The sequence below is a fragment of the Cydia splendana genome, chromosome 3, assembly GCF_910591565.1.
Source record: "Cydia splendana chromosome 3, ilCydSple1.2, whole genome shotgun sequence".
Lineage (NCBI taxonomy): Eukaryota > Metazoa > Arthropoda > Insecta > Lepidoptera > Tortricidae > Cydia > Cydia splendana.
In genome coordinates this window covers 45787-66278 of record NC_085962.1, presented here as the reverse complement: position 1 = coordinate 66278, position 20492 = coordinate 45787, and the positions used below count along the sequence as shown (strand labels likewise).

At 42.5% G+C, this 20492-nt stretch overlaps 1 protein-coding gene across 1 annotated transcript in view; it reads left to right on the top strand.

Annotated features, from left to right (window-relative positions):
* The window catches only part of LOC134806719 (uncharacterized), a 33082-nt gene extending 13137 nt beyond the window's left edge, over positions 1–19945 (top strand). Inside the window, exons 2-9 of the mRNA XM_063780041.1 lie at positions 14153–14344; positions 14479–14748; positions 15270–15402; positions 15620–16477; positions 16636–16753; positions 17695–17800; positions 18949–19055; positions 19779–19945. Of these exons, the coding sequence (XP_063636111.1) occupies positions 14153–14344; positions 14479–14748; positions 15270–15402; positions 15620–16477; positions 16636–16753; positions 17695–17800; positions 18949–19055; positions 19779–19945 (1951 nt within the window). The remainder of the gene's footprint in view (positions 1–14152; positions 14345–14478; positions 14749–15269; positions 15403–15619; positions 16478–16635; positions 16754–17694; positions 17801–18948; positions 19056–19778) is intronic.
* The last annotated feature ends 547 nt before the right edge of the window (positions 19946–20492 follow it).

Below are 20492 nucleotides of genomic sequence, written 5' to 3'. Positions count from 1 at the left end.
TTGAAACGAAGTGGTAGTTACAACCCCGCCTATTAGCCACCCTAGCACGCAAATGTCTGGCTCTATTTTTACCGCAGAAACGAAATGTGTCGATTTCGTGTCGATGCATATCGAAATCTCTGTATTAACAGCAATTAACTGACCGTTGGCGTGGGTGGACCTTCCCATACAACCATTTCCAGTCGCCGTTACGACGCGGTGTTGACACATCTTGTGTCGACACCGTCTGTTTCGGTCACAATTCCAGTCGCAGAGTCGTCGCCGTGTCGACACAGTTACCAGAAATGGGGAAGGGTCGACACATGACACAAAGTGACATAAAGTGTGGTCGCCGTGTGCACACATTGTTTCGGGTTTGCGACTACTTTATGCCAAAATCATTCGTTCATTCGTTCATTTTGTTCCTGTCAAATGGAAACTGTCAGATGGAAAAATACTTAACTAAAAATAAGTGACATTAATACGCCATCTCTAAAACGGATTACAAGACGTAATTATATATTGTTTGCATTTATATTACAATAGGACTTAAATTATTATGGGGAATTAAACTGCTCGAGTGATTTGATAAACTAAGTGTAATATAATCAACGCGCCACCACATTGTTTTAGTTTAGCCGGAAATGAAATTGTTTACTTCTCAGTGCCTGTGTTCATAACTATATTATTTGAAGCATTTTTAGTACTTCGATGCGTATACTATACTTAAATAACAGAAATAACGCTTTACATACTACGAAACTTGTTAATTATGATGTATAAATATGGTTTAAGGCTGAGAAATATTGCAGTCACAAAGTAGTTGCAATGTTTCGACTTTGTGTCGACACTGTGTTGACACATGACACGCGCTGTCAAAAGTAATAACAAAGTTACTGGTATGTTACTGGATTTGCAAATTGGCTCCTTGTGTTGATTTGTTTTCAGATATTCTCAAAGTGTAAAAATGCCGTGGTCAGAGATGGGCATTAATCGATTAACTGTTTATTCGACTAATTAATGGAATAAAAAAAGTTAATTCTCAAATTTTAATCGCGATTAGTTTGGTCGACCTAACATAGATTGAAATTGAATTAATCTGAATATTAATCGAATAAATTATCGATTAAATCTCGATTGAAAGTTGACAGGGGGCCATTTTTGTACGTAAAAATAATAGAAATGTCTTGCATGCAGATGGTAGCAAAACACTTTGTCATAAAAGTCGAGATGGGTGTCGATATATAGGTTTTAGGGAGTGCCGATTTCGAAAAAGATGACCATTTTGGAATCCGAAATGGCGGCCATGCACTGTGTCATAAAAGTCGTCATGGATGTCGTTTTATACGTTTTAGGGGGCCCCAATTTTGAAAATGATGACCATTTTGGAATCCAAAATGGCGGCCATGCACTATGCCATAAAAGTCGTCATGGGTGTCGTTTTATAGGTTTTAGGGGGCGCAGATTTCGAAAATGATGACCATTTTGGATTCCAAGATGGCGGCCATGCACTATGTCATAAAAGTCGTCATGGATGTCGTTTTATAGGTTTTAGGGGGCCCCGATTTAGAAAATGATGACCATTTTGAAATCCAAAATGGCGGCCATGCACTATGTCATAAAAGTCGTCATGGGTGTCGTTTTATAGGTTTTGGGAGGCGCAGATTTAGAAAATGATAACCATGTTGGATTCCAAAATGGTGGCCATGCACTATGTCATAAAAGTCGTCATGGGTGTCGTTTTATAGGTTTTAGGGGGCGCAGATTTCGAAAATGATGACCATTTTGGATTCCAAGATGGCGGCCATGCACTATGTCATAAAAGTCGTCATGTATGTCGTTTTATAGGTTTTAGGGGGCCGCGCTTTCGAAAATGATGACCATTTTGGAATCCAAAATGGCGGCCATGCACTATGTCATAAAAGTCGTCATGGGTGTCGTTTTATAGGTTTTGGGGGGCGCAGATTTCGAAAATGATAACATTTTCAATTTAAAAATGGCGGCAATGCACTATGTCATAAAAGTCGTCATGGATATCGTTTTATAGGTTTTAGGGGGCGCAGATTTCGAAAATGATGACTATTTTGGATTCCAAGATGGCGGCCATGCACTATGTCATAAAAGTCGTCATGGATGTCGTTTTATAGGTTTTAGGGGGCGCAGATTTCGAAAATGATAACATTTTCAATTTCTAAATGGCGGCAATGCACTATGTCATAAAAGTCGTCATGGATATCGTTTTATAGGTTTTAGGGGGCGCAGATTTCGAAAATGATGACTATTTTGGATTCCACTTTTATGACAAAATACGTAGCCGCCATCTTGGATTATAAAATGATCATCGTTTTCGAATTCTGCACTCCCTAAAACCTATAAATCGACATCCGTGACGACGCAAGTTATCTTTATTTTCAGATCTAACAAATTGCTACAGAATACAAAGGACAAAAAAGAAGCGAGGAGGTAATGAAACAAGCAAAAATACAGATGATTCCTCGACGCTATTGGGTGATTCTTAAATTGTGTCCAGATTTTTTTTGTCATAAAAGTTTTTATTTTTCACATATTACTCTCACAAGTTCCGTGACATTTCGACCATGTAATTTTTTAAGTAAATGTTTTTGTTTATCTATGAGGATCTCACTAGAATAGTATAATCAAGGTATGTTTATATTTGATGAATGAAATAGTAACGCAAAAAAAAAAATATATTTGTGTCTTATATTCCTGCCGAAGACTTTTATTTTACCTTTTCCTTCTACACAAGTTTGGCCAAGTAATAAGAATTTAGGGCTCTCAATTTTATTTTGACTTCTACAACAGTAAAGCTACGAGGCCATGTTTGGTATCGTTTTTGTATAAATTCGCAGTACCAAATTTAGTTAAGGTATCACATTGACACCATTCCGAAGTAAAAACATATAAACTTATTAAAATACTTTCTTTTAAACTCCTCTTCACGCTTAAACTGCTGAACAGTTTTAATTTAAATTTGGTACACATATATTTTGAGTCCCGAGACAGGATATAATAAGTTATCTCAAAAATCATCCTTTAAAGGTGTGAAATGAGGTGTAGGGGGGAATTCAGAATTGACTTCTTGAAGTTAATACTGTTTAAGTTTAGGTTTGAAGTCATGTTTTTTCATCATTTTTAACTAAATCAAAGATGTAAACCATCCCAAATTTCATATAAATCGGTTCAGCGGTTATTGATTTCCCGTACAAATTTCTACGCCACTTTTCACACCTTCAAAAGATGATTTTGGTTATAAGATCTATCCTATGTCCTGTTCCGGGACGCAAACTATTTCTATACCAAATTTCAACGAAATCGGTTCAGCGGTTAAGCGTCAAGAAGAGTTTCAAAAAAACCGGCCAAGTGCGAGTCGGACTCGCGTTAAGGGTTCCGTACATTAAGTCCGACTCGCGTTTGACTGCACATTTCTAATAGGTTTTCCTGTCATCTATAGGTAAAAAACTATTTTGTGACATACATACAGACGCACGAGTGATCCTATAAGGGTTCCGTTTTTTCCTTTTGAGGTACGGAACCCTAAAAAGATATATTTGTATTTTGTGGAATGGTGTCAATGTGATATCTTAAATGGATTCAGCACCCCAGATTTATACGAAAACGATACCAAACACGGCCTAGCACCTTCACTGATATAGATATATCAAGATAAAATTGAGAGCCCTAAATAAACTTTCAAGAGCGGATATCTCAAAAACTATTCAACATATCGAAAAAATTGACTGAATAAACTTGTAACAAATTAAATTAACTTTCATTTTGTATAAGTGGCCATGTCGCTGAGATGCATAGTTTCCGAGATATAATCGAAAAACGGGAAAATGGGACCTTCAAAGCCCCCTCTCTCCCCCCCGCTCAAGGGCTACGGCCGGGGACTTTTGATATGTTCACCTCCTAACTTGTCAAACCGAGTTACGGAGTAAAAAATTGTGTTCCGAGCATTTCCCTCTACAACTTTTGGAGCATTCGTTGCCTGACCTAAGTAGCTTATTGAATTTCTTTAAAAACTTTTCTGTAAAAGGTTGACGGGTGTTGGGAGTTTATATGGTTTCGGTCGATTATTATCATTTGCATTGCCCATGATGACTTACTAGAATTACGAGCACACGAGACACTAATAGTAGTTTGACAAACCTTGGTTTTCAAGAGGTATTTTATATTGACATTTGCTGTCACAAATTTGCTGTCAGATTTAGTCGCAAACCGCACGCAAAGTGCACACAAATGTGTCGACACCTTGTTACGGAAAAGTGTAGACACGGCGACGACACTTTGTTTCGAAACAATTCTAGACACATTGTGTGGACTCTGTTACGACACATCTGACATTTAGTTACCACTTTGTGATTCTGCGACTGGAATGGTTATATGGGTTATGACTTTGCAATAAGGATTAGGGATCTTAAAGTAAAACCAAACATTTAGAAGTATTGTTAAATGACGAATTAAACTGATATTTTAGTTATAACCGAGCATTTTCTTAGGAGCCACGAAATTAAATTAAGTCTGTTACTTTAGCAAATTTTGACCTGATCTTTCTACTGTAGACCCGTAATCGAGCGCGGCGGATGCTGTATTTATGCCAGGCATAATATTAAAATAGTGAATAGACCTGACTACTGCGAGTTGTCCCACGAACAATTGTTCGATGTGTGCGCCGTTTATTTGCTGGACGACGAACTTCATGTAGTGGGAATATATCGTTCAAATTTGACTAACCATAGCGAATATTTAAAGTTGTTCGATAGTCTTTTAAGCAAAATCAATGATGAAAAAGTAACAGCTATTATAATGGGTGACATTAATATAGATTTTAAATCGAGTTCACCCAATAAAAGACAACTGAGTGACATTCTATCAGCCCATGGGTTTAGCCAGTACGTGGAGCACGCTACAAGGATAGAGGGCGACAGTGCCACACTGTTGGACCATGCATACTCCAATATCCGCGACGGCCGTGTGTCCGCAGCGTGCGTGTGCACCAACTTGAGCGACCATATGGCTCAGCGACTGATCGCGCCTCGTCTCGTCGCACGGCCTACGGCGCCGTTGATGTTAAAAAGGCAAGTTTATAGTAATAACAATAAGATCTCTTTTGTAAACGCGTTGGCATCAATTGACTGGCAAGTCATTGTGAGCAGATATAAAGGCGACTGCAGACGATTAACTGAAGCGGTTTTACGCATAATAGTCAACCTTCTGAATATACATATCCCGATAAAAAATACCAAGGTTTATTTAAATAGCAGGCCATGGATAGATTCAGAAGTTTATAATCTTAAGTTATTATTATTCGACTTTACACAAGTTACAAAAAATATCCCCGGTAGCTGTACTATAAGGGTCATTCTCGCATTTCGTGCAAATCGGTATTATTTGCAATTTGCCAAAAATGTGATGGTGTTTTCGAATATCTGTTAATGCAAGGTTGTAACATAGGACCTAAAGTATATTGGCCCGCCATGAACAATTCTAAAAAGGTGGTTATTTTCTTTATATTTACAATTAACCCCCACTATTTTCATTCCTCTCTGCATGTAACGCGTGAAGTTAAACTTTGACCTCCATTTGAACCTTAAGATACTAAAAATAGAAAACTTGTTGTTGGTTCAGTAAACAAGTAATTTAGTTATGTTTTATCCCACCAAAAACATAAATGTAAAAAAGGAGAGCCAAGTTCAATACAAACATTATACATGGCTGTGGGCTTCGCCGCAAAAAGAATGGAGATCTAAATGAGTGCCAAGTTCTATGCAAAATCCAAATATGTATTTATAGGATCATAATAACATTATGAACAAGTATTAAACTCTATTTCTTTGCTTTATTGGATACCTATAACAATTGCTGTTATTAAAAAAAAAAGTGAGATCTTAAAGTAGGTTAGATTTGGCTTGGCCAGTTTTTATCAGAATTACAATATATATAGGTATATATGTTGAATAACTTTATAAAATGACTGATGTAATGAAAACTGGCCAAGTCAAATCTAACCTACTTTAAGATCTCACATTTTTTTTTAATAACAGCAATTGTTATAGGTATCCAATAAAGCAAAGAAATAGAGTTTAATACTTGTTCATAATGTTATTATGATCCTATAAATACATATTTGGATTTTGCATAGAACTTGGCACTCATTTAGATCTCCATTCTTTTTGCGGCGAAGCCCACAGCCATGTATAATGTTTGTATTGAACTTGGCTCTCCTTTTTTACATTTATGTTTTTGGTGGGATATCATTACTTTTTGTAAAGAAAACTAGGCAGGTATTGAGATTTAATGTTTTTTCTTGCGTTTCCGCTGCATAGTTTTCTTTTTTATGCTATTGTCTACATTCTCTTGAATGTTAGAGATAATAGTGCGCATTGCCCATTCATTATCTGCTACCTTTTTAATACGTTTCCTGTTTATGCTTAAATTAGCCAAGTCCGGGCGATGTAACGATCTCAGGCGGTTATATTCTACTATAGAACTATCTTGTGCCTTAATTTGACTAGGGTCTAGATTAATAAGGTGTACTCCGTCTAGTGTTTTAACTCTGGAGAGCGCAACGTAGGCCTGTCCTCTGCTATCCTGAAAACGCAATCTGATAGGTGGGTTTCCGCTAGACAACCGGGCATAACGAGAGAGCATACTTTGCTTCGTTCGCATTTTAAGTCGTATAGCGCTTGTGGCGCGAGCGCGGGCCCGAACGGGAACCTCGCTTGTCCCCGCGTACATGTGCAAGGCGCGAGCGAGTTCAACCAGCATTCTTAAATTAGTCAATACATACATATATCGGTAACAATAAGGCATCGTTATTGTTTTTACCGTGGTGTACATACACATTGGACTTTCTTTTAAGGTACAAAGAGTTCGAACTAACAAATTTATACCTTAAAATATTATTTCTTATTTTCAAAAGAAATCAGAGAAACGAACCTTGGGCACTGATCTTTGTTATTTTAGTGAGCCGTGGACTATAACATCACTACCATGCAGGTATAAACCAACCGACCCGATAAATTTTAACCAAATCGCTACCGCTTATGATTTTGTACCATTCGTCAGAGCGTGACGCTGATTGGCTGGGGCGTCGCTACAACATAAGTTTGCTGCTATCAAATGACGTCAGTATAGCGTAACGTATTCTCACTAGAACTAGAACTGAGTGAGTGAGACAACGCTAAACGCATGACAGTTGACAGCGGCAAAGTTATAGCGAACGGGTTGTATAAAGTATTTATTCATTCATTGAATCTCATGTATGTACTTTTATACTGTTACTGGTTTAGGCACGAAGAACGTTTGTGGTTATAGTATAATGACAATCATTTAATTCATCGTTGAGAAAGAAGCAGGATGAACATAAATGTAATAAAACAATAAATAACTAAATCGGTATTCGTAAGCGGTGCCTATGTTTATCTGTTGTTCAGGAGCGCTTTTATGTAGATTTACTTCTCTTCTGTGTATAATTATGTGGTGCCGCGCGCCGCCGCCGCCGACGACAGCGACACACCGTTGGCCGGTTGTTTAGCGCGTATTACAAGTTTTTTGTTGACTTTATTTTATTTTTATATTTCTGTTATATAGCAAATATAATAATACATATATTGGGATAGTTTCAAAGATCTGCTTGTAACGGTTCCACCGCTACAATTAAATTATTTTTTTTGTATGGGGACCCCCCTTATTTTATAACTTTTTTTAAATTTTAGATTTTTTCCTACGCTTACACATAATTACCGAGCTGGATTCCAAATTTCATCCTTCTAGGTCATCTGGAAGTAGGTTAGGTTTAGGTACTTATATGTCAGTCACAATAAAAAATGTTTTTTTTTGTATGGGGACCCCCCCTATTTTTTAACTTTTTTTTATTTTTAGATTTTTTCCTACGCTTACACACAATAACCGAGCTGGATTCCAAATTTCATCCTTCTAGGTCATTTGGAAGTAGGTTAGGTTTAGGTACTTATATGTCAGTCACAATAAAAAATGGTTTTTTTGTATGGGGACCCCCCTTATTTTTTAACTTTTTTTTATTTTTAGATTTTTTCCTACGCTTACACACAATAACCGAGCTGGATTCCAAATTTCATCCTTCTAGGTCATCTGGAAGTAGGTTAGGTTTAGGTACTTATATGTCAGTCACAATAAAAAATGGTTTTTTTGTATGGGGACCCCCCCTATTTTTTAACTTTTTTTTATTTTTAGATTTTTTCCTACGCTTACACACAATAACCGAGCTGGATTCCAAATTTCATCCTTCTAGGTCATCTGAACCTAACCTGGTTTAGGTACTATAAGTCAGTCAGTCAGTCCCAAAATTTACGACTTTTTGACCTTCATATCTTTATAACCGTTTGAGCTAGCTTCATGAAATTTGGGCTTCTAGATGTCCTTATGGATATAATTAAACACACGTAGTTTTATGTGTTTACGTTAAATATGTTTTGAGTTATAGAAGGGTCAAAAGTGGCACCAAGTGGTTCGTGTAAAGATACACTCGGCGCTGGCTAACCAGTTCCTTTGCTTGAACTTGGCTTGACACGCTACCGCGTGTCTAGATATCCTATAATATTATACGCTAAGAAATTAACAATAAAACTATACAGCCTTATAAGTGATGGTCCAAGCAATTTCTTCATTACCGACGCGAGAAATGGATTAGCTATATTTTGCTATATAGCAAGGGTATATAGTACTTCCCGCGGATACAACACATTGTTCGTCAGTCAGTTGGCCGCGTGCTACCACAGCGGTCGTCCGTATGTTGCTTTTGACGAAAATACCTACGTTCTCTCGTGTCGGGAAGGAGTGTGGTTCAGATAAATCTTCATCGCCATCTAGTGATTTATACAGTAAGTACCAATTGTACATTATTAAAATTATACCTAATTGATGTGTTTTAGGGTTGCCTTTCGTGTGGCTTATTCTGCGAAATCAAGGTCTGATATCAACCGACCTAGGCGACGAAAACTTCCAAAACTTCATTCATATCTGTTTCATTCATTTCTTTTCCTTCCAATATTGCCAGGGAAGGTAATGAACGAATTTAGAAGGTAATGATAATGTATATGAGGCAGTGCATTTAATGGAAAGAGGGTTAAGTTATTATAAATAGAATGTTGGTATAAGCATTTAAAACTATGTAATAATATATAGGGGAGCCCAACTGGTGATTTTTTGGATTTAACTAGAGCGCAGTAGATTAACATAATCTGCCGCTCTATATATAATACCAGACCGCACTCGAGGACTGTGCTGAGAAATTTGACACGTTACTAAGAGACTAAGTGAGTTGGAATCATCTGATACCTGTCGACGATAAGGTAGAGAACGGGGCAAATGTTTGGAATAAAGGGCAGAAACTACAGAAACATAAACACAGGCCGATAAGCAATAATAGTGCCTCCGCCGTCAAAAGCGACAATTCCCAATCCGTGCGTGATAAATCTCAGAAAACTGATACCAGCAGTAAAAAGCGGTGTAAAATCCCTCTCAGGGCGGTGGACCATCGCAAGTTCATCCATCTGTGGAATATAGCTTGAGGATCGGAGGACATACGGGCATATCCGCTGTTATTCATGGTGCACTGTCGATGAACTTAAGCTCAAAGGGGACTCCAAGACTTTCAAAATAGGAGTACCCTTGACAATGTATGAATCCTGTTTATTTCCAACTGTGTAGCCCGATAATCGTGGTCATTTCGTAAATCCAACGTCAATGGGAGTCAGACAAAAACCAACCAGTAATACTTAGTTCGGAATCCTGATTTGAAACCTTCACTGGATCGAATTTACCAAAATGTAAGGGGTCTTAACACCAAAGTAAGTTTTTCGGGCTTCTATGCTGTTGGTCCAGACTACTTAGGTACCTGCATAAGGGGTCTTAACACCAAAGTAAGTTTTTTGGGCTTCTATACTGTTGGTCCAGACTACTTAGGTACCTGCATATATCTTAAAGGGGTGTTTAGAGCATTTGAATGGTCCAATACACTCCATGCTTAATCTGGTACCTACTCTCCACAAGTACATATCATCACCATTGGAAGATTTCACGGGTAAGACCGATCCCAAAGTCAAGGTATTCTTTTCTTTCAGCTTTAGCAAAGCTGTTTGAGTCCATACTCCATGGCACGTTGTCGAAACAAGTGAAACCATTATTCCTGTGCAACACTCAGCATGGTTTCAGAGTGAAACGGTCTGTGAAAACTAACCTGACCTTGGTTGACAGTGACACCATCTCAGAGCATCTGGATATGGGTATCCTGATAGACGTCCTGTATTATGATTTCCGAAAAGCCTTCAATCGTGTGGGTAACGATGTATTTCTACACAAACTAGACGCTATTGGGTTCAATCTACATTTGCTTAACATTTTTTCCAGTTATCTGCGTGATAAACCGCAGCACGTAACGACCAGCATGGCCACTTCGTACCAGATCCGTACCATACTCGTTCTGGTGACAGCCAAGATTCAATCTTGGGGCCTTTCCTATTTGGAATAATGGTCAATGACCTGCCCTCGGTTATCCATAACGCTCGTTGTCTACTCTACGCCGACGATCTTAAATTGGTATATTGAGTTGAAAAGGAGGAGGATTGTAAGTTGCTGCAGGAGGATGTTTCATCATCTCTGTTCCAATGGAGTCGGGGTAACAAACTGACTTTCAATGCGGCTAAGTGTCAAGTGTGTAGTTTTAATCAAGCCCTATTTCCTACACATGCTCAAGAGTTGTCTCAGTAAAGGATCTTGCGGTCATATTCGATACGCGGCTAACATTTCACGACCATATCAAAGCACTTGGTACTGTAGCTTCAGTAGATTAGGCTTTGTCACTCGCATTGTCAGAGAATTCCATGACCCTTGCCCCATAAAAGTTTTTTACAATGTTCTGGTCAGAAGCAAGTTGGAGGCGTCAGCATTAGCCTGGATCCCTTACGAGTCAACGTACATTCTACTATTGGAAAAGGTCCAAAAGAATTTCCTTAGGGTGTATTACCTAAAAATATTTATTTTAGGAACCCTGGGCTTCATTTCTTTGGAGGTGAGGCACAACTTAAGCCTACTACTTTTAGCTTGTTGGGCTTTTCGTGGAGACTCTGGCTGCCTTGAACTAGTAGAGAGGCTTGTAAGACTTTTTGTACCGGACATTAGAAATATAACCCTTAGGCTTCTCCTGGTGCATCTCCTGTTAACTCATGAGTGCTTGAGATTTTGCGAGTTTATGGAGCTACGGTGGATGGATTGGCAGTCGAGTGTATTTGGATGTTAATTTTAAATTAAAGTATGTAGTTTCTCAGTGTGTTGGTGACAAGACTGATGTAGTGCTGTGTAATCATTAAATAAATAAACAATACGAAATACGTCTTCAATCACGTAAATTATGCTTGACAATCGCTACAAGCTAGGTGGTAAATCATAAGTCGCGATTGTCAAGCCGGAGTATTTGTTAAGTCGGCTTGATCGTCTGCACAGCGCTTAAGACACGTGATTTTAATGTTGTTCATTATATTAATGGTGTTAATTTTCATTAACTAAAGTTTTTTTATTGCGATTTCATAAGTTTGTTTCATTACCCTCCACTGATAAAATTACCATCCATGCCCATTTCATTACCAGCGCGTAGTTCATTACCACCAGTCTTATTAAATGAAAAGGAATAAGGTTACGAAGGTGCCTTTAGCATAAAAGTGTCAATAAATGAATCCACAATGTATCAAAACCCAAAAAATTACCATTTAAAAGAAAATTTACAAATCGAGAGAACATCACCGATTTGCACGAAATGAGAGAACGACCCATAAACGAAACCCTAGTCAAATTACAAGTTTCATACAGCCATAAACTAAAGACCAAGCGAATGGATTTCTTTAATTCTTTCATAAATAGCAACCCCAATAAAAGCAAGGCCATGTGGAGGGCAATAAACATGGAGTTAGCTAGGAAGCCACGCGAGCGCGTCGATTACACGGACCTGCTTCGCGACACCGACGGGAAACCGTTCGCGTCGAAACAGCAGCTGGTGGACGCCGTGATCCGCGAATTCGTGACGGCGGCGGCCGTGTGCGGCGTGCCTGTCCCGGCCCGCGCGCGATGTCGTGCCGCCATGGCCGAGTGGCGTGACGCTAGCGATACTTCTATCAGATTACTACCTTTTACGCCCGAAGAAATCAATATCATCCTGAAAACCGCGATTGCCCCTAAAAACAGCACGGACATCTACGGGCTATCCGCTAGCCTTCTTAAGCAGGCCGGTTTTGCTATTAGCTTCGTACTCTCGCATCTATTTAATGACTTCATGTAATCTGGAATATACCCGGACGGCCTAAAAAAAGTAAAAATATGTCCGCTTTACAAAGGCAAAGGCCAAAAATCCATCATGAAGTCATATCGCCCAATTTCGCTGCTGCCAGGCCCTAGCAAATGTTTTGAGGTCGGACTGAACAAAAGGATATTAGAGTTTTGGTCCCTCGGAACGTGTTGTCCGACTGCCAGTACGCTTACCGCCAGGGCCGCTCCACCACCGATTTAGTGCGAGAGGTGGTGCGTGACGTGTTGCGCGCGCGCGAGACGGGCCGCCACGTCGCAGTCATCTGCTGCGACCTGTCGCGCGCGTTCGACACGGCTGACCACTCGCTCGTCGCCGAGAAGCTCGACCACTGTGGAATCCGCGGACCGGCCCTGAGCCTGCTGCTGTCTTTTATGACCGAGCGAACTCAAGTAGTCTGTGGCCAAAATGGGCAAATCTCGTCTGCAGAGATGCAAAACTTAATGGGCGTTCCGCAGGGATCCTGCCTATCCAACACGTTGTTTAGCTTGCTCCTAAACGACCTATCACGGGCAATAAATGGCGCAAGTATATACATGTACATACTGTCACAGCCGTGGTGAGCACGCCATCTGCACGAGAGTTGGAGGGAGCTCTTAACAGCGTTGTGGGGCAGCTACAGGACTGGTTTAAGTCGAACGGCTTAGCACTCAACAAAGAGAAAACGTGCTTTATCACGTTCAAACTCAATGGGCATCCAACACGGAACCTGAAGGTAAGTGCGGGCGATGCCCAGATACAGCATGTGACGTGCACGCGTCTCCTCGGCTTCTACCTTGACGGCGCCCTGGTGTGGGACACTCACATAAATGAGATGTGCGGCCGGCTCGGGAGCGCATGCTTCGCGCTGCGGCGGCTGGCGAGCACGGCCGGGCGAGCGACGGTGCGCGAATGTTATTTCGCAACGGTCCACTCGCTGCTAACGTACGGCACCGAGCTATGGGGCCGATCCTCGGAATGGCAGCGAGTGTTCTCGATGCAAAAGAGAGCAGTTCGAGCAATGGCCGGCGTGTCTGGAGACGCCTCAGCACGCGAGCTGTTTAAGGAATTTCATAAACTACCCCTGCCATGCTTATATCTGTACCAAGTGGCCGTGTTCACTTATGGACACATCGATGAATTCAAGCGCAGGGGTACGAATCCAAATTATGGCTTGCGCAGCAATAAACACGAAGATAGACTAAGTACAATCTCGCACAAACTTGCCAAAACGGAAAAATCCGTATACTACCTGGGCCCCTCCGTGTACTCGTATAATAATCGGTTGCCGGTCAAGGTAAGAAATGCAGCATCCGTCCAAAGCGTTAAAATTTCTATAATTACCAAGATTTTTTCAATCTACCTCTTGCATTATAATAATAAAAACGAATGTAATTAAGTATGTATCAAATATACAAAATGTAAAATAATCCCATTATGTATTGACCTATTATAACTGTGTGTTATGAATAATAATAAATTTCGTTTCGTTTCGTTTCGTTCCGTTCCGTTCCGTTCCGTTCCGTTCCGTTCCGTTCCGTTCCGTTCCGTTCCGTTCCATTCCGTTCCGTTCCGTTCCGTTTCGTTTCGTTTCGTTTCATTTCATTTCATTTCTTATGTCGGCTAATTTTAAGAACAACGGTACATATTTTAGAGTAAATTGTATGTGTACTGTAAAAGCACTGTGGTGCAAGACTTTTGTCGTATTTCTTAAGAACATTGCCTAGTATTCCAATATTTACCGACAATTAAACCTAAGATTTACCGAGTCAATGTCCGTATACGGGTTGGCAAATGTTATGTTTTTACACTTGACTGCATTGTTGATACATGATGCAGCGTATGCTGGGTGAGCTGGTGCGTGGCCAGCGCGTGCTGCGCGGGGACGCTCTGCGCCGTGCTGTGGGCGCGCTTCCTGCAAGTACCGGCGTTGCTGACTGTACGCTCGGCCACATCGGCGCCGGCTCCACTACCCGCTGTGGCGGTCTGTCTCCCGCCGGCGAGCGTGGCCTTCCTTCTTGTCGGACACTTGTGAGTCCTATCACAGCCCTCGTGTTTTTCTTACGATGGAACTTGCTTATAATACCCACTATTATTTACAGCTTGTATGGTGACGTGGGTAGGCACTATAATCTACTTCAATAGTAAAGCAACCTTCCTTCCAGATCGGCAGACGATGCAATCACCCGCCGCCTCACCAGCACGTTCTCCAACATTCTCCAAAGCAAGGAGACCAAGCCCGAGAACCTGATGCTCCTGGACACCCTGCTCAAGTCCCGCAACGTGACGCTCCTGGAGGCTCTGTACCACAACATGCCTCCCTGCGGGGAGTTCGCCAAGAACTGCCGGTGGCAGAAGAAGCGGATACCGTGTGGGAGCCTGTTCCACAGGGAGCTCACCATGTATGGAGTTTGTTGCGTCATGAAGTCTAATAAGTAAGCGGTCGTCTTCTATCCAGTTAGGGAATAGGGAATAAGTTTAATTTTGATAAACCTTAAATAAAAGGAGGCGGTTCTCAATTTGTTGGAATATGATTTTATGTGTGTTCACCGATTAATTACTCGGAGACTGTTGTTGGGTCGATTTATTTTTTTAAGAGACGAGTATATTCTAGTCTAGTTGATCCCATTGCACATATTGTCGTAAGTTTGGATCTGATGACGGAAACTTGTGACTTACGTTTGACCTACGTTTAAATCAATTTTAACATAAACCGGTCATTACATTTATCGTTATCTTGTTTTTCCTGTCCAGATTATTAATATAAAGTACATTATATGCTTGAAGATTTGTGTGAGTGACGTGGTTGTAGAGTGAGAGAGAGAGAGAGAGAGAGAGAGAGAGAAATGAAAAGATGGTGAATGATGAAAATGTCGTACGACACAGAAGTACATGCTACGCTGACCCCAAGTGAATGGATAAAGGGCAAGGGAATGACAGTGATGATATTTTGAAGGTTGAAGCTGTCGAAGTCCCCGATGGCGATGCTGGACAGCAGTAAGACGTTCCGCATGGTGCTGCAGTGCTTCAAGCCCGACGTGTTCTTCGGTTGTGAGGTGATCTTCTGTTCTCTCTCTAGGCCGAGCCTAGTCAGTAAAGATCCTACGAAGCAGAAAGTCTCGGGTTCAAATCCGAAGCTGATTTGATGATGGAAACCGCAGAGATAGCCATATAAACTGTGTGATAAAACAATGTAACTTTGGGTATTGTGTTTTGTGTTTGGCTTACTTAGAATTGTCTCGATGATTATTATTTGACTGTTCTCCTTTTCCTTTATTGCTGAGCATTTTAAAACATGATTTCCAGTTTTTCACCATGTACGAGGGCGAGGAGACGGTGAACACTGTGACCCTCGTGCCCGGCTCGGAGTACACCGCAGAGCTGACCTTCACGTCCGTCCAGGACTCGGACTCCGAGGAGCTGCTCACCGGCTCCTGCGTTTCCAGCGACTCCTACTCCCGCAAGATGTGCCTGGTAAACACGGTGACCCTCGTGCCCGGCTCGGAGTACACCGCGGAGCTGACCTTCACCTCCGTCCGGGACTCGGACTCCGAGGAGCTGCTCACCGGCTCCTGCGTCTCCAGCGACTCCTACTCCCGCAAGATGTGCCTGGTAAACACGGTGACCTTCGTGCCCGGCTCGGAGTACACCGCGGAGCTCACCTTCACATCCGTCCGGGACTCGGACTCCGAGGAGCTGCTCACCGGCTCCTGCGTCTCCAGCGACTCCTACTCCCGCAAGATGTGCCTGGTAAACACGGTGACCCTCGTGCCCGGCTCGGAGTACACCGCGGAGCTGACCTTCACCTCCGTCCGGGACTCGGACTCCGAGGAGCTGCTCACCGGCTCCTGCGTCTCCAGCGACTCCTACTCCCGCAAGATGTGCCTGGTAAACACGGTGACCCTCGTGCCCGGTTCGGAGTACACCGCGGAGCTCACCTTCACCTCCGTCCGGGACTCGGACTCCGAGGAGCTGCTCACCGGCTCCTGCGTCTCCAGCGACTCCTACTCCCGCAAGATGTGCCTGGTAAACACGGTGACCCTCGTGCCCGGCTCGGAGTACACCGCGGAGCTCACCTTCACCTCCGTCCGGGACTCGGACTCCGAGGAGCTGCTCACCGGCTCCTGCGTCTCCAGCGACTCCTACTCCCGCAAGATGTGCCTGGTAGGTACTTAGTTACTTACTTCATTGGCGCTCACACTCACAGAACCATTAGTATTTAAAAGGTTGTATTTTCCCACATTTATTGATCTCACTCAAGATTCTTATTTCCCGGCCTTCCAAGTAATGTACCTACTATTAACGGTCGTCATGTGTTTCAGAACACGTGTATGGAGCGACATTGCGGTTGTTCCAACCCTCTACGGACTATATTCGAGGACGAGCACAACGTGCCTCCGCCCTGCAAGCTGTGGCAGCTCGGCTGTCTGCAGAGAACTGGTAGCTACTCTAGCCTAGCCCTGGCCCTTAAAGTGGTAACACACTATCGCACCGCACCAAGGTCATTGCGACGCACCCATAAGTAAGAGCGAGAAAGCGATATCTCGTTCTCGCTCTTAATCGGTGCGTCGCACAACTCGCACAATGACCTTGGTGCGGTGCGATAGTCTGTTACGGCCTTTACATACACACACGCGTATCTCTACCCGAGAAGGGTCCACAACTCCACACTCGAGGTTGAAGCCAGTCAAAACTCAAAATTATTTTTGTTATATTGGTTTTGAAGTTTTGAATACTAATTTATTCCGCTCTTGTGTCTGCTACCAGACGAATAAAAATGCTAATTTTATGGTATAGATAATATTTTGTGGTAAAAATTATATATTCAAAAATATTCAAAATTTCAAGAAATACAGAAAGCTCAATAAAAGCAGTACAGTGATCCCCGCCTGTATCGTGGGGATCTTAGAGAAATACCGAATACTGATGTTGCGGTTGCGGCTATTATTTTAACAAAATATATACAATTAATATCAAAGCTACTACATCACTACACCTTATAAAACATAGTCCCCCGCTGCGTCTGTCTGTTTGTATGTTTGTGTGTTTGTATGTTCGCGATAAACTCAAAAACTACCGGACGGATTTTCATGCGGTTTTCACCTATCAATAGAGTGATTCTTGAGGAAGGTTTGGGTGTATTTGTTAACCCGTGCGAAGCCGGGCGGGTCGCTAGTTATAAATAAGATTTTTTTATTATATGACTAACTATCCAACTGGTGTTAACAAGGTTACGTATGAAGGGTTATAAAACTTCATTTCATATAAATTCTTTACTGACAGCCAAAGAGTTGCGGTAGAAAGCTTATTGCTCTGGCTGTGGATATATAAGATTGCACACTACCACTACCTAGTCTACCTACACTTGTATTCCTTTTCAGAAAATTCATCATGCAGCTGCCTGCCGTCTTGCAAAAAAATTTCTACAGCCTTGTCGCTCGAAAACAACATCATGAAATCGGCGGAGTACACATTTGATCCTCTCTAGTAAGTTCTCATTTTTGTAGAAATTTTACTTCGCTCAAAAGTGACGTTTTTACAAGCTTTTATTTAGTTTCACCTGACCGTTGTCTGACTGTAATCAAATCTTGCAAGTTAAATTTGATCCATTTCCCGGTTTCCGATTGAGCTGAAATTTTGCATGCATGTATAAATCGGATGACAATGCAATATTATGGTACCATCGAGCTGATCTGATGATGGAGACAGGAGGTGGCCATAGGAACTCTGTGATGAAACAACGCAACCTAATTGTGTTAGGGGTTTTTAGAATTGTCTCGATGAGTATTAGTTGTCTGTCGTAAGAAAAGTACAGTCAGCGATAAAAGCTTGTACCAAAAATGAAATTTTTACCAAAAACTTATTTTGTTTATTTCTCACTGCAGCCACCTTGGGGCTATTCATAAATTACGTCATTTAAAATTAGGGGGGGGGGGGGTCTGGACATCGGATGACGGTAGCATGAAGTAGTTGTTGTACTCTTTTTTATGTGCAATAAAGGCTAAAATAATTAAATATTCAAAAGCCTTAACCGGGTTAAATAAAACAAAACAAATCATAAAAATAGTTAAATACCAATATTAATCACATAGGGCAATTACGCTCACTTAGGTACGAAATCTGAAAAAGGTGTGATTGTTGCGACGGCGAATGTATGAGAATTGTAAGAGGGGACTTTAAGGAGCAACGGCACCACTTGGGAGGGCTCCCAGAAGGAGGGCTTCTCAGAACTCAAACTGTTAGGGTCCTACTGGGACGTAGAAATAATATCGCGGACTGTATCAAAATAGGCTGGTTTATTCCGCCTTAATTACATGAGAAATCCCGGCCAAACAATTATAAAATTATATTCGGTATTCGTCCGTTGCCGGTGAAGTAGGAAAAGCCAAGTGTCGGCCGTGGGTCGCTCGCGGCCTGCCGCGATGACGTCGCGTGCTGCCCGCCGCCCGCGCGTCTCCTCCCGTGCGTATATCCAGTACTTAACACAAACTAACGATCTAATAATAATGCATGCGACATGCGACACTGTTCTAGATCTAGAGACCCTGCACGAGGTCAGTTAAATCAATGTAGATTTTTGTAAGTGGTCGGCCAGATTACGGGCACAGGCATAACCTGTCCTGGGAATGTTTCAGCCAAGGCATCAACGTGTCGTCGGAGACGGTGATCAAGCTGCGAGTCCTCGAGGGCGGCTCCAAGATCTTCACGCGGCAGCCCACCGAGACCTGGTTCACGCTGCTCTGTGAGTTGGACATTATCATCTTTACTCTTTTTTCCTTCTATGCTGATGTCGGTCTCATGTACGAACGAACGATACAGCGAAGACGACTTCGAAGATTTATTGCTGCGCGTTGACGGTCCGCTCCTCCTCCTCGTTGCATAGCCACACGTCGGTATAACAAGTCATTCTTATAGATAAGAAATAGGGAAGACCCCTAATATTGACCCTTGCGGTACACCTATCGAAACCAATGACCAAATTGTTTGTTATCGAAATCGATATCTATGTATTCTATTATATAATCTATATAAGTAGGACTTTAAAAAATTCAGTGCTGATCCTCTAACTCCATATGAATGTAGTTTCCTAAACAATGTTTCATGACATACTCTATCGAAGGCCTTAGAAAAATCGCCTCTGGTCAAAATAACTCGACTTCCTTTCGAAGTCAGTTCCGCTGAATAATTAGATATACGCTATTTCGTATATACATTGTCAGTCTTCATGTTTTATTAATTCAATGGTGTACCTATATGTATATCTAAACATTTTATTGTGCATGTAGGTATTACACAGGTGGAAAAAATACATTAAAAATAAAATACATAATACATATGTGTAAATTACAAAGGTGAACATATCACTACAAGGAATCTCTCAGTTAGCCTAGGTACATAATATATTATATTACACAAATACGTATATTAGTTATTTAGTTGGTATTGATACGGTTTCCGTTTCCAGCGTCCCTTGGCGGTGTGTTCAACATGTTCCTGGGCGTGGGTCTGTTCAGCGCGCTCGAGCTGGTGCTCTTCCTGCTGGTGCGCGTGCCGGCGGCCATGAGGACCGCACCTGAGATGCAGCTGCCAGGCACCCGCGCTCACGTCACCCACGTGCAGGCCCGCCATTGACCGCACCCGAGATGCAGCTGCCAGGCACCCGCGCTCACGTCACCCACGTGCAGGCCCGCCATTGACCGCACCCGAGATGCAGCTGCCAGGCACCCGCGCTCACGTCACCCACGTGCAGGCCCGCCATTGACTGCACCCGAGATGCAGCTGCCAGGCACCCGCGCTCACGTCACCCACGTGCAGGCCCGCCATTGACCGCACCCGAGATGCAGCTGCCAGGCACCCGCGCTCACGTCACCCACGTGGAGGCCCGCCATTGACCGCACCCGAGATGCAGCTGCCAGGCACCCGCGCCCACTTCACCCACGTGCAGGCCCGCCATTGACCGCACCCGAGATGCAGCTGCCAGGCACCCGCGCTCACGTCACCCACGTGGAGGCCCGCCATTGACCGCACCCGAGATGCAGCTGCCAGGCACCTGCGCTCACTTCACCCACGTGCAGGCCCGCCATTGACCGCACCCGAGATGCAGCTGCCAGGCACCCGCGCTCACGTCACCCACGTGGAGGCCCGCCATTGACCGCACCCGAGATGCAGCTGCCAGGCA